Source organism: Sus scrofa, chromosome 5, assembly GCF_000003025.6.
Source record: "Sus scrofa isolate TJ Tabasco breed Duroc chromosome 5, Sscrofa11.1, whole genome shotgun sequence".
In the NCBI taxonomy this organism is placed as follows: domain Eukaryota; kingdom Metazoa; phylum Chordata; class Mammalia; order Artiodactyla; family Suidae; genus Sus; species Sus scrofa.
The window spans coordinates 101,563,350-101,575,462 of NC_010447.5; the positions used below are offsets into that span (position 1 = coordinate 101,563,350).

The 12,113-nt window shown below is 39.1% G+C and overlaps 1 protein-coding gene across 1 annotated transcript in view; it reads left to right on the forward strand.

The window, feature by feature from the left end:
• PPP1R12A (protein phosphatase 1 regulatory subunit 12A) overlaps positions 1–12,113 on the forward strand; it is a 149,175-nt gene that overhangs the window by 73,068 nt on the left and 63,994 nt on the right. Inside the window, 2 exon segments of the mRNA XM_021092811.1 lie at positions 4,920–5,079; positions 9,102–9,246. Coding sequence (XP_020948470.1) covers positions 4,920–5,079; positions 9,102–9,246 — 305 coding nt within the window.

The following is a 12,113-nucleotide window of genomic DNA, read 5'->3' on the forward strand; positions in this document are numbered from 1 at the left end:
AGCATGTGCTTGAAATGGAATATTATTCAGCATTAAGAAGGAGATTCTGACATTGGCCACAGCGTGTATGAACCTTGAGGACATGATGCTGTGAGGAATAAGCCACTCACAAAAAGACAAATACTGTATGATCCCACTTACATAGGTACCTCAAATATTTAAAATCATAAAGCCTAACAGTGGTTGTCAGTAGCTGGGAGGAGATGAGAACAGGGGTTTGTTTAACTATTATAGCATTTCATTTTTGCAAGATGAAAGAGTTCTAGAGATTGATTGTACAGCAGTGTAAATGTACCTACCACTTCTGAATCGTACATTCAAAAATAATCATTAAGGGAGCTCTTGCTGTGTTGCACCAGGATGGACAGCTTCTAGGGGGCACTGGGACGCGGGTTCGATCCCCGGCCCTGCACAGTGGGTTAAGGATCTGGCATTGCTGCAGCTGTGGCTTGGTTCACAGCTGTGACTGGGATCTGATCTGATCCCTGGCCCAGGAGCTCCATGTTTCGCAGGGCAGCCAAAAAAAAAAAAAAGATTAATAAGGTGGTAACTTTTATGTTATATGTATTTTACTACAGTTTAAAAAATCTATATATAAATAAATTTTTGTGTGATTTTTCACTGTATTAAGTTATGTCTAGGTAGCAATTGAATGAGTATTATTAGAAGAGAAATGTGTTTTACTAAGGCTAAAAAATAAAGGAAAGGTTTAGGATATTGTTAATGGGTTGGTTCCTGCCCAAGTGTGGTTCATCTGGAAATAAAAGCAAAGAAATAGAAGCTGAGTCAGTCCCTTGAAAAGACATTTTTATACCTTGGGATTAGGAAAACGCACATGAGAAAAGTAGTCATAAACTGGAGCTTGAATAAATACACAGAAGAGCTTTTAACAGCTATGTTCTAGGCAGGCAATTTGGGGGTAATGGGATCTTCAGGCCTTGAGGAAACTGGAAGATTGGATATAAAGCATCACAACCTGGAAAGACTGCCTCAGCTGCCCACCTTGCCCTGATGAGCACCCAGATAGACAGCAACAGTACTGTTTAATATTAGCAGTTATTATGAACGCCAGTTATGGAAAAGGCCTGAAGATGTACTGAAAACTTGTTGGGTTTGGTTTCCTTGTTTATAAGGGAACTGTTAATAATGCTGATTTTAGTTGTAATGATTCATTGAATATTGATTAGTGTGTCAGCATGTGTTCTGAGTCCTGGGTATTTAAAAAAGAAAAAAAGAGCCAATCTTTGTTCTTAAGGATTTCACAGTGTAGTAGAAATGACAGCTATTGTAGGTAGAACTTCAGAATGCAGTGTGCTGTGTACTGAAATACAGACAGGAACAGAGTGACGGGGGAGAACCGAAAACACTGTGACTACCTGCAGTTGTCAGGAAGGGCTCGAGAAAGGTGATATTTGAGTGGGACTTTGCTGGACAGAGAAGGGAGGTGGTGGACGGAGAAGGCAGGTGGGACAGGAGGACGAACCTGGGCAAAGAAGGGGAGTGGAGACATAGCTAACGTGGAGAACTCACTAGAACCGGAATGGACTAAGAAAGTCAAGATGCACTTAATACAAGGTTGAGGCCTGAAGAGGTGAGGCTGGAGCCAGATGGCGGACATGGACATCTGCGTCGTAAGCAGTAGCCGATGAGGCAGAGAGTCCCAGTCAGGAGACACCGATCGGAGGTGGTTTGTGTGATGCAGCTGACGACGGCCGTCTAGAGGATGAATTCGGATGCGGGCCCACGGTGGCCCGCTTTCCTTTGAAGAAGGCTCAGTTAATCCAGGCGAAAGATGAGAGGGACATTTAAGATGGAAAAGAGCAAAGAGCCAGGGCTGTGTTAAGAAAACCTGAAGGTAAAACTGAAGCGGCTTGGTGAAGACGTGGCTGTGGAGATGAAGATGAAGAAAGAGTTGAAGCCCGCTCGTTTGCCTCCTGGCGTTTTCACCTTAAGAGGCGATGCTCCGATGAGCTCACGGACGATGATGTGGGGACAGCGCAGAACAAATGTAGAAGTGCGTGAGTTTGTTTGCGGATGTATTGAGTTTGTTGTGGCAGAAGCACATCTAGATGACGGTGTTGGGTGCACGTCGGAACGTAGGCGATTTCAGGATGGAAAATGTAAATTTGGAAGAATAATAGATGAGGCAGAATTTTCCGGAAAATAGTGTATAAGGTGGCCCTGAAAACGAAGAGTGAAGAGCTGATGTTAAAAATAACAGCTAACCCTTATTCAGTGCTGGTTATATACCAGGTGTTGAGCACAGAGCTTTGCGTGGATTGTCTCATTTCATCCTCACAGCAATTCTGAGAGGTTAATACTACCTGTTATCCCATTTTACAGATGAGAAATCAAGGCTCAGTGATTTGCCCAAGGTCTTACAGGTAGAGGTGGTGCAGTAGTCTGAGTTCCAAACTGTGTACCTTGAGCCCACACTCTTCATTACTATACCATACTGCATTTTATTAGGAATGTCTCTTAGGAAATGTTTCATGAGTTCATTTTATTCATATGATGTGAATACATGAGCTTATATAACTGTATTCCAAAGAAACAAAAGATAGGGGCATCTGAATAGATTTTAATAATTATAAAGAGTAGCCTAGGAGTTCTCGTCGTGATGCAGTGGAGGCAAATCTGACCAGGAACCATGGGGGTGCGAGTTCGATCCCTGGCCTTGCTCGGTGGGCTGGGGATCCAGCGTTGCTGTGAACTGTGGTATGGGTTGGGGACTCCGCTCAGTTCCCGCGTTGCTGTGGCTTTGCTGGTGTAGGCCTGCAGCTGCAGCCCAATTCATCCCCTATCCTGGGAACCTCCATAGGCTGAGGGCGCAGCCCTAAAAAGCAAAAAAAAAAAAAAAAAAAGAGTAGCCTGAATATATCACTAGTAATGATAAAATTTCTCAAATTATTTGTCCTGGTGTGAAAGTTGTTACTTAATATTTTTAAATACTTTAATCATTCTTTCAGCTCTTATTTCTTATTCTAAGATATTTGATTAACAACTAGCCATGCTTAAGTAAATTGCCTTCAGAAGTAGTAATGATTGACTAGGAGATGTAAGTATTTCTGATTTATGTTTTAATGCACTTTTCTTTATTTAGCAAAGTTTGCATCTCTTAGTTAACCAAATTTTTATTCTTAAGAGAATATTTTTTTTCCTGCCTAAGAAAATTGGCTACATTTCAAGCTAACACTAATTTTCAAGTAGTGACACAGGTTAAATAATCTAATCACCTAATTACTTCCCACCCAATTTAGTTTTAGTATCTGTTATTTTCATTGTTTAGCAACTTTACAGTTATAGGTGGATTAAGGATCAGGCGTGATCCCTAGTCTGGGAACTTCTGTATGCCACAGGTGTGGCCCGAAAAAGCAAAAAACAGCAACCAAAAAAAACCCTGAACAGTTGAATACATGGATATGAATTATAGGGGAGCTCTCAGCGAGGAATTGTGCCTCTGTAATTATTTTTTATTCATTTATTTATGCGTTCATCATTCATGTAAACATTTTCTGATCCCTTCTACTCTGGATCAGGTACCCATCCAGACAGTGGGACCTCTGGGTGAAAAAGCAGTATCTTCAGCTTTTTAGTAAACTCGTTTTCTTCTGGAGTATAAATACATGTTGTATGTGCTATTTAGTAATTAGCGAGCATTTGAAGCCATAAGATAACATGAGATCACTCAGGAATTTCGGGATTATCTTTTCTATTTTAATTTTTTTTCCTAGGAGATTGAGTTCTTTGGAGGTCCTGTTCTTTTTTGGATTCTGACTCTTAACACCTCAACCTAGCACCATCCTTAATGGTTTTAAATGAATAAACAGCTGTATAACTTATTGAAATTGGAGTTCCCGTCAAGGCTTAGCAGAAATGAATCTGACTAGCATCCATGAGGACGCAGGTTCAGTCCGTGGCCTCATTCATGGGTTAAGGATCCAGTGTTGCCATGAGCTGTGGTGTAGGCTGTAGACACTGCTTGGATCTGACGTTGCTGTGGCTGTGGTTTAGGCCAGTGGCTACAGCTCTCATTCAACCCCTAGCCTGGGAACCTCCAGATGCCGTGGACGTGGCCCTAAAAAGACCAAAAAAAAAAAAAAAAAATTGAAATTATCAAATTGATACTAATGATGTCAGTAATGTGCTGTATTGAAAAAGGAAGGAAGGTTTGGTAGAAAAATACCGTTTTAAGGTCTTTTAAATTTGGGGTGAAGACAGTATCTCCAGGTTGAGGTATTCAGTGAACATTTGTATCTACTAGCTAGAGTTCATAGAACTAATCAGCAATGCATAGACATTTGAGACTTAGTTACATCTACATGATTGTTTTAAAAAAAAAGAAAAACTTTGTTTAAGACCAAAGCATGATTATACTTTGGGGGATATTCAAATTTTTAAAAACCAAAGGAATGAAAAGATGAAAGAAAACCAAAGTAATATTGTAGGGTAGAAATTTAGTAGTTAGTAGAGAATGCTAATAAAATATCTACAGTATTCCCAGGTTTCTTTATATAACAGTTTGTTCCAAGCAGCCCATTTTTCAAAAATATAATTTCTGGGAGTTCCCGTCGTGGCGCAGTGGTTAACGAACCTGACTAGGAACCATGAGGTGGTGGGTTCGGTCCCTGCCCTTGCTCAGTGGGTTGATGATCCGGCGTTGCGTGAGCTGTGGTGTAGGCCGCAGACGCGGCTCGGATCCCGCGTTGCTGTGGCTCTGGCGTAGGCCGGTGGCTACAGCTCGATTCGACCCCTAGCCTGGGAACCTCCATATGCCGTGGGAGCGGCCCAAGAAATAGCAAAAAGACCAAAAAAAAAATGTATATATATAATTTCACTTTTATTTCCATTTAAACTTGAAATATTTCTGAAGAAAAACATTTTCTATAAAGAAAAAAATAATTATTTAATTTTATCAGGGGTTGATATAGAAGCAGCTCGAAAGGAAGAAGAGCGAATAATGCTTAGAGACGCAAGACAGTGGCTGAATAGCGGCCACATAAACGACGTCAGGCACGCGAAATCTGGAGGCACAGCACTTCACGTCGCAGCTGCTAAAGGCTATACTGAGGTTTTAAAGTAAGTGTTGCTTCTCAGAGTTGTTTTTTTGCTCTGGTTTGTTTTCCTTATGTCGTTTTTCCTTTTCTTAAGATACCTGCAAACATTTTGAAACAGCTTATGAAAGTAAATGTCCTTGGAACAAAGCTCCTTTATGTCACAATAAATTTGTGTTTTGGTTTTTATTTATGCAATGCAAAAGTGTTGACAATTACAGGGAAAAAATAATTCAGTTCATAACTTTTTTTATATGTATGTGAAAACAAGACTGACTGACTCTCAGCAGAATCTATAGCACCCTTATGTTGCTTTTGTTCCATTTGAGCTTCTAACATCAATCTGTTCTCCTTATTCCTCTCCTCAGTAAAAACAGTGAAGAAGTTGTAAGTGGGTCAGTTATTCCAAGTCTCCTCCTATTTCATCCCTATCACTTCAATAACTTAAGCCTGCTTCTAGAATAGCATAGTTAACTTTTAATTAGTTTCCTTGTATACCATTAAGTGGGTTATGAAATGAACTTAGTTGCCAATAGCATTTTTTTTTAAAAAAAAGAATTAAAATATCAGAGTTTTGCATATGGTAAAGGTAAACATTGTTTCTTAAAATTCTTATTTCTGTAAATGTATATATGAGTACTAGATTGCACTATAAAATAGATTTCTAAACTGCTTTCAAGCAGTTTTGTAGTTCAGTTCCAGACGCGTAAAATCCTTTGTTAAAATTCTCAGCAGGGATTAGAATGAAGTTTAAACTCCTCAGCTTAGCACCTAAGACCATTAGTCATCTGGCCATTCATTGGTTCCTCTCTCAACTAAGCTGCTACCATTGCTCCTCAGGCATGCATTATTCCAGCTCTATATATTAGCTTGAAGTTTTGGCTTGATGTCTTAATGCCTATTCTTTTTTTTTTTTTTGGTATATTCTAGGGTTGCTCCTGCGGCATATGGAGGTTCCCAGGCTAGGGGTCTAATGAGAGCTGTAGCTGCCAGCCTTCACCAGAGCCACAGCAATGCGAGATCCAAGCAGTGTCTGTGACCTACACCACAGCTCACAGCAGCACTGGATCCTTAACCCACTGAGCGAGGCCAGGGATCGAACCTGCAACCTCATTTTTCCTAGTTGGGTTTGTTAACCACTGAGCCACGACGGGAACTCTTTGATGCCTATTCTTATTTCTGTCTAGATGTCTTCATTCACTGTCTCTTCAGCTTGGCAATTCCTTCTGATCCTTTAACTCTGTTCAAGGCTCTTAAATTAAACCTATGGGGGGGGAATAACCTCAGCCTCATTCATAACTATTGCAGATAAAGCTACAATGAATTACAATTTTCCATTTATCATATTGGCAAAGATCAAAATGTTCGGCATATGGTTGGCACAGTTGAGGAAAGGCACTCTTACCAGTTGGTGGAAGTACAAATGACTATCCAGCAAATTTTATCAAAATTAACAGTTATTCTTTGGCTTAGCAGCACAACCTCTAGGAATTTTTTTTTTTTTTTCAGATATTCTCCCTCACACAGGAAATAAGTAATGTGCTGAGAAGCAGTTTTGTCTATAGTAGGAGAATGGTTGATAAATTATAATACATCCTTTCATTGGAATATTCTGTAGTGATTAAAACACTACATATAGATATGGGAAAAGGACTAGGATGGGTTATTAAGTGTGCCTCATTAATGTTTATCTTTCAAAATTTAAATTGTGTTTGCTTATCTCTGCGTAAAGACATCTTTATAAGGATCTGATCTAAAGCAGTAGTATGGTTATCTGTCAGGAGGGGAAACTGGCTAATGATCAGCCGTTATTCTGTAACTGATCAGTCACTTAATTCTTTTTTTTTTTTTTTTTTTTTTTTTTTTTTTTTTTTGGTCACATATGGAGGTTCCCAGGCTAGGGGTCAAGTCGGAGCTATAGCTGCCACCCTATGCCACAGCCACGCAGGATCCGAACCACATCTGCAACCTACACCGCAGTTCACAGCAACACTGGATCCCTGACCCACGGGTGAGGTCAGGGATTGAACTCTCATCCTCATGGATACTAGTCAGTTTCGTTTCCACTGCACCACAACGAGAACTCCTCTTTTTTATTTTTGAAACTGTTGAGGTATTACTTAGGAAAGAAGATATTAAATCAGAAATAAATGGAAGAGATTCATTTCAAATGTAGCATTCTCCCCACTTAGCCTCTCCCCCCTAAACACACACAGCCCCTTACAGTTGATTTTTATGCTTTTCAGCTCTGTACTCCTATTATAGCTTCATCATAAAACCTATCTTGAGGATTGATTGTTGTTTTACTTGACTTTTTTCTTCCATTAGAAGTTCCTTGAGTACAATAAATACTGTCTTGTTTTTTTTAGTATCCTTGCATAGGAGAGCCTTATGTTTGTGGGGGGGAAATGTGTCTACCTTTCTCTTCACACAGATTCCCAAGTACTTATACTTTTATATCACTTGGGATTTTAACATTATCATGGTTCATATTTCCTAATGGTATATTTTATTAACTTATATTCCAGTATTCTCTTCAGTTAATAAAGTATTTGATTATGTAAACTTTAATGACCCCCTTTTTTTTTTTTTTTTAGGGCTGCACCTGCAGCATATGGAAGTTCTCAGGCTAGGGGTTGAATTGGAGCTACAGCTGCCAGCATACACTGCAGCCACAGCAAAGCAGGATCCGAGTTGCATCTGCGACTCATACCTCACCTCATGTCAATGCCAGATTGGGGATCAAACCTGCCTCCTCAAGTTGGGTTCCTTACTGCTGAGCCATAACGGAAACTCCCAACCTTATTTATTTTTTTTTAGCTGAAATCTCTGGAATTATATCTGTTAGCTTGTTTTTCAGATCAGTGGCTCTTAAATATAGGTCTGCAAGCAGGTGACAAGCTGTGAAATGAGATCATATGAAGAACTTCCTGAAATGCTGATTGATGGGAACCGTCTCCCAATACTGTTTAATTTAGTGAGACTCGGGTGGCACTGGGGAATCTTTTTTTTTTTTAAACAAGTTCTTCAGATGGAGCCATGGAGCCAGAATTCGAACATTTGCTTTAGGCATTGTTAGGAAGCGAGGGATCAGTTCTTGAAACATAAGTAAATGGTTAAGTATTAGCTATCACTACCACCTCCTGTAGGTAAAAGAAGCCCCTTCTCAAGGTCAGCATCTTGGAAAGTAAGGTAAAGGTTAACCAGACTTGAGTTGTAAAGTACTCAGTGTTCTCCTTTGTGTGTGGGGCTGTGCTGTGTGCCACTTGTAGACCATTCTTTACTCTGTCAGCTTCATTTCTAAACACAATAAAGATCGATGGCCGTGTACAACTAGAAGCGCATACTAACGTTTCTGTAGCTCTTTGCATTGTATTCAAATGTATTCCTGTTTTCTAGCTTTGTGATGAGAGTATCTGCTTTCTACTGCTGCAGAAAAGTAGATTCCACCCCTTGGAATATTTCTTTTGCGTTGTTTTGTTCCTAACAGTCAGATTATCATTTCCCTGTGAAAATTTCCAGTGGTAGCTCATGAAGGTTCACGAAGGCTTTCACAGACCAGTTCCTTAACTGCAAAGAAGCAAAGACAGTACGAATAAGTTTGTTTGACCTATGGTATATTTTTAGAATACAATCAGCCTGAGATAATATATCATACCAACACCTGAAGACATTCGCTACAAGAAATCACTTTAACATACAGATTGATCCAGTTGTTTTAAAAAATTGTGACCTTGGCTATGAAAGTTTCAATGGAGACATATTAACAAGCGTTAATTAGTATCATACCAAACCATAAGACTCATATTATTAGGAATCAATTAACTGAATGCATTATTAAGGCAGTAACTCAAGATCCTCTATGTCATTGTTTTCTGAGAATTATTTTCTTTTGCCTAAGTTAATTCCTTGAGGGGAGGATGGATTTTTGAACTACGAAAAGAAATACATTGCAGATTTTTCTTAACTTGCATGGGATAAAGCTTTTGATGATGATGACTTATTCCTAGATTTTAATGATTATCTAATTCACTATAATTTCTTTAGACTTTTAATACAGGCAGGCTATGATGTTAATATTAAAGATTATGATGGCTGGACACCTCTTCATGCTGCAGCTCACTGGGGTAAAGAAGAAGCCTGTCGAATTTTAGTGGACAATCTGTGTGACATGGAGATGGTCAACAAAGTGGTAGGCCTTTTAAGTGTATTTAAACATTTTAACTTTTAGAAACAAAGTTTTAGTCTAAAGATGTTATGAGAATATAAATTATATAATTGTATTAAGTTTTATTAACTACAAAACAACACTGTGTCATTCATTTTAGGTCTTTTCATCTACTTCTGAGGTGGTTTGTCCTTGTTTGGCAGAGAAAAAAAGTTTTCCTCTTTAAGTAGGAAAACTTGTATGACCTTGTGTAGTGATTTGGGTGCTTCTGTTGAGTCTTGGAAATTCATGCATTGAGAAAATGTTGTGTTGGTGCGAATGTTTTCTCCCTCCTATTTATTGAGTTGAAACCCATGTGCAAGTGTTTCCTTTTAGCTGATAGTCTTGTTTGCTTGCTTATAGTGGTTTTTTAGGCACCATGGATAGTGCAGTCTTGGAGCATGTGAGAATAGTAAAAACCATCAAGTTTTATGCCAAGTAAGGTCCCCGAGATGCAGAGCTTAGTCTCCTCATTTTGGAGATGGGAAAACTGTTTAGAGAGGTAAATTACTTACTAATATCGCCCAGTTAGGTCGAGGGAAGCAGCGAGTGAATGTCGTAAAAGTGGTTTTCACAAAATCGTGACTAGATTCAGGTTGTCAAATTCCTTGTTAGATTAGGTGTTTCTTCTCTGTTTGCACTACCATCGCTCGGGTGCTAGTATCACCAGTATTCCCTAGATCCCTCCCGCTCCATGTTGGTAGATGAGAGAGCTGTCTACCAAAAGTTGCAGAGCTCAAGGCATGTCTCCTCTAGTGAGCTTAAGTACTTTTAAAGTCCATAGATATACCTTACATGTTGCATTTCTTACGATAGTAGAGATTACTTAGCAGGGGTTCCTGAAATGATCTCATCTTTATTGAAATGAGGCCATCTGATTACTGTGGATATTGCTGCTGGTTCTCTGGAGAAGGGAATCTGGAAAAGGAGAGCAGATGTGATACATACTTGAGATTTGCCCGTCGGGATGTGGTTGGAGTTTGAGGGTGGCAGTGTAGATTCATGTCCTAGTTGCTGGCATAAAAAGATAAAGAAGCTCTCTCAATTCCTTGGCTCTTTCTGGAGTATTTAATGTATGTATTTACAAATCTATTTTATGTAAGAAATACACAGGCAAGAAAATCATAGGAAGTTGTGAAAATACTCAGAAAGTCAAGATAAAAAATGTTTGCGAATGATCCATTTGTAAGTATAGGTTTGCTCTTATATGTAAGTACAAAAGTCTTCGATCTAAATTTTTAATCAAAGCTTTTGATAATTTGTTTTCTGTCAGTGTTTTTTTTTTTTTTTTTTTTTTTTTTGTCTTATTGTCTTTTTTGTTGTTGTTGCTATCTCTTGGGCCGCTTCCGCGGCATATGGAGGTTCCCAGGCTAGGGGTTGAATCGGAGCTGTAGCCACCGGCCTACGCCAGAGCCACAGCAACGCGGGATCCGAGCCGCGTCTGCAACCTACACCACAGCTCACGGCAACGCCGGATCGTTAACCCACTGAGCAAGGGCAGGGACCGAACCCGCGACCTCATGGTTCCTAGTCGGATTGTTAACCACTGCGCCACCACGGGAACTCCTGTCAGTTTTTTTATTAGGACACTATTCTATTTGTAATCATCATTAGAAGATACATGTTGATAACTGTTTAATTTTATGTAAAAGTCTAGCTACTTTTAGCTTAATTCATCATTCCTCTCCTTACATGTAGAAACGCTCCCAGAAGTTAGAATTTTTCTGAAGAAATTAGTGCATGCTTGTTAACTTCTGATCTTTGTTCTGCATTCCTCTCTTCTCAAATTGCCCCCTAAAGACTGCTTGTCTGCTGACAAGGGCTGGGCAGTGTTGATTAGTTTATTCAGTGTTAGTGGCTTCCAAAAAAGGACCAGAAGAGAGCTTTTTTTTTTTTTTTTTTTGGTCTTTTTAGGGCCACTCTTGCAGCATATGGAGGTTCCCAGGCTAGGGGCAGTGGCATACACCACAGCCACAGCAACATAGGATCTGAGCCAAGTCTGCAATCTACACCACAGCTCACAGCAATGCCAGATCCTTAACCCACTGAGCGAGGCCAGGGATCGAACTTGCAGCCCCATGGTTCCTGGTCACATTTGTTTCTGCTGTGCCACGATGGGAACTGGGAACTCTGAGAGAAGCTTGTTAATTGGAGTGGTTTCCCACACATTTATATCACTTCCTAGATTAAATATGTTACGTTATGCTAATGGAATATACAGAATACATAGTATGAATGAGAAAAAGTTAATCTTTCATCTGCTCTAATTATCCGATTCCTATGCCATTTATCATAATTGTGCTTTAATAGAAAGACTACATATAAAATTATTTTGCTCTCCTTTTGTTTCTATATTACTATAGTAGCAATTCCCTGTATTGCCCTAAATTTTAATGTTATCCCCTCATTTTGTTATTTCACTGCATGTTTATATCATCTTAAAAGATTTGTGCCTTACCTTATCGTTTTGTACTTGTTTTCGCATATAGTATCTACTGTTTTCTTTTTAGCAGTCTCATATATGAAGTTATCTGAGTTTTGCAGGTTCAGGAATATGATCAGAGAAGTCAGGTGATTCTCATTAAGCCCTAATAAATGTTTCTTTTTAATCAGCTAAGATCCACTGAAAAAGTTTTTTAGTTTTTTATTTCTTTTTTGTTTTTCCCTAGATATTAACTCAGAAGTTTGTAAAGATATGATTTTAAAATTTTTATCAGAATATTGTTTTTCTTGAAGTTGCCTTATGGCTCTGGGTACTGCTGTTGTGATGTGGGTTCAGTCCCTGGCCTTGGAAGTCATGATTTTAAAGACATCTTTTAATAGTGAGAAGTTGTGTAATGTGTATAGCATTT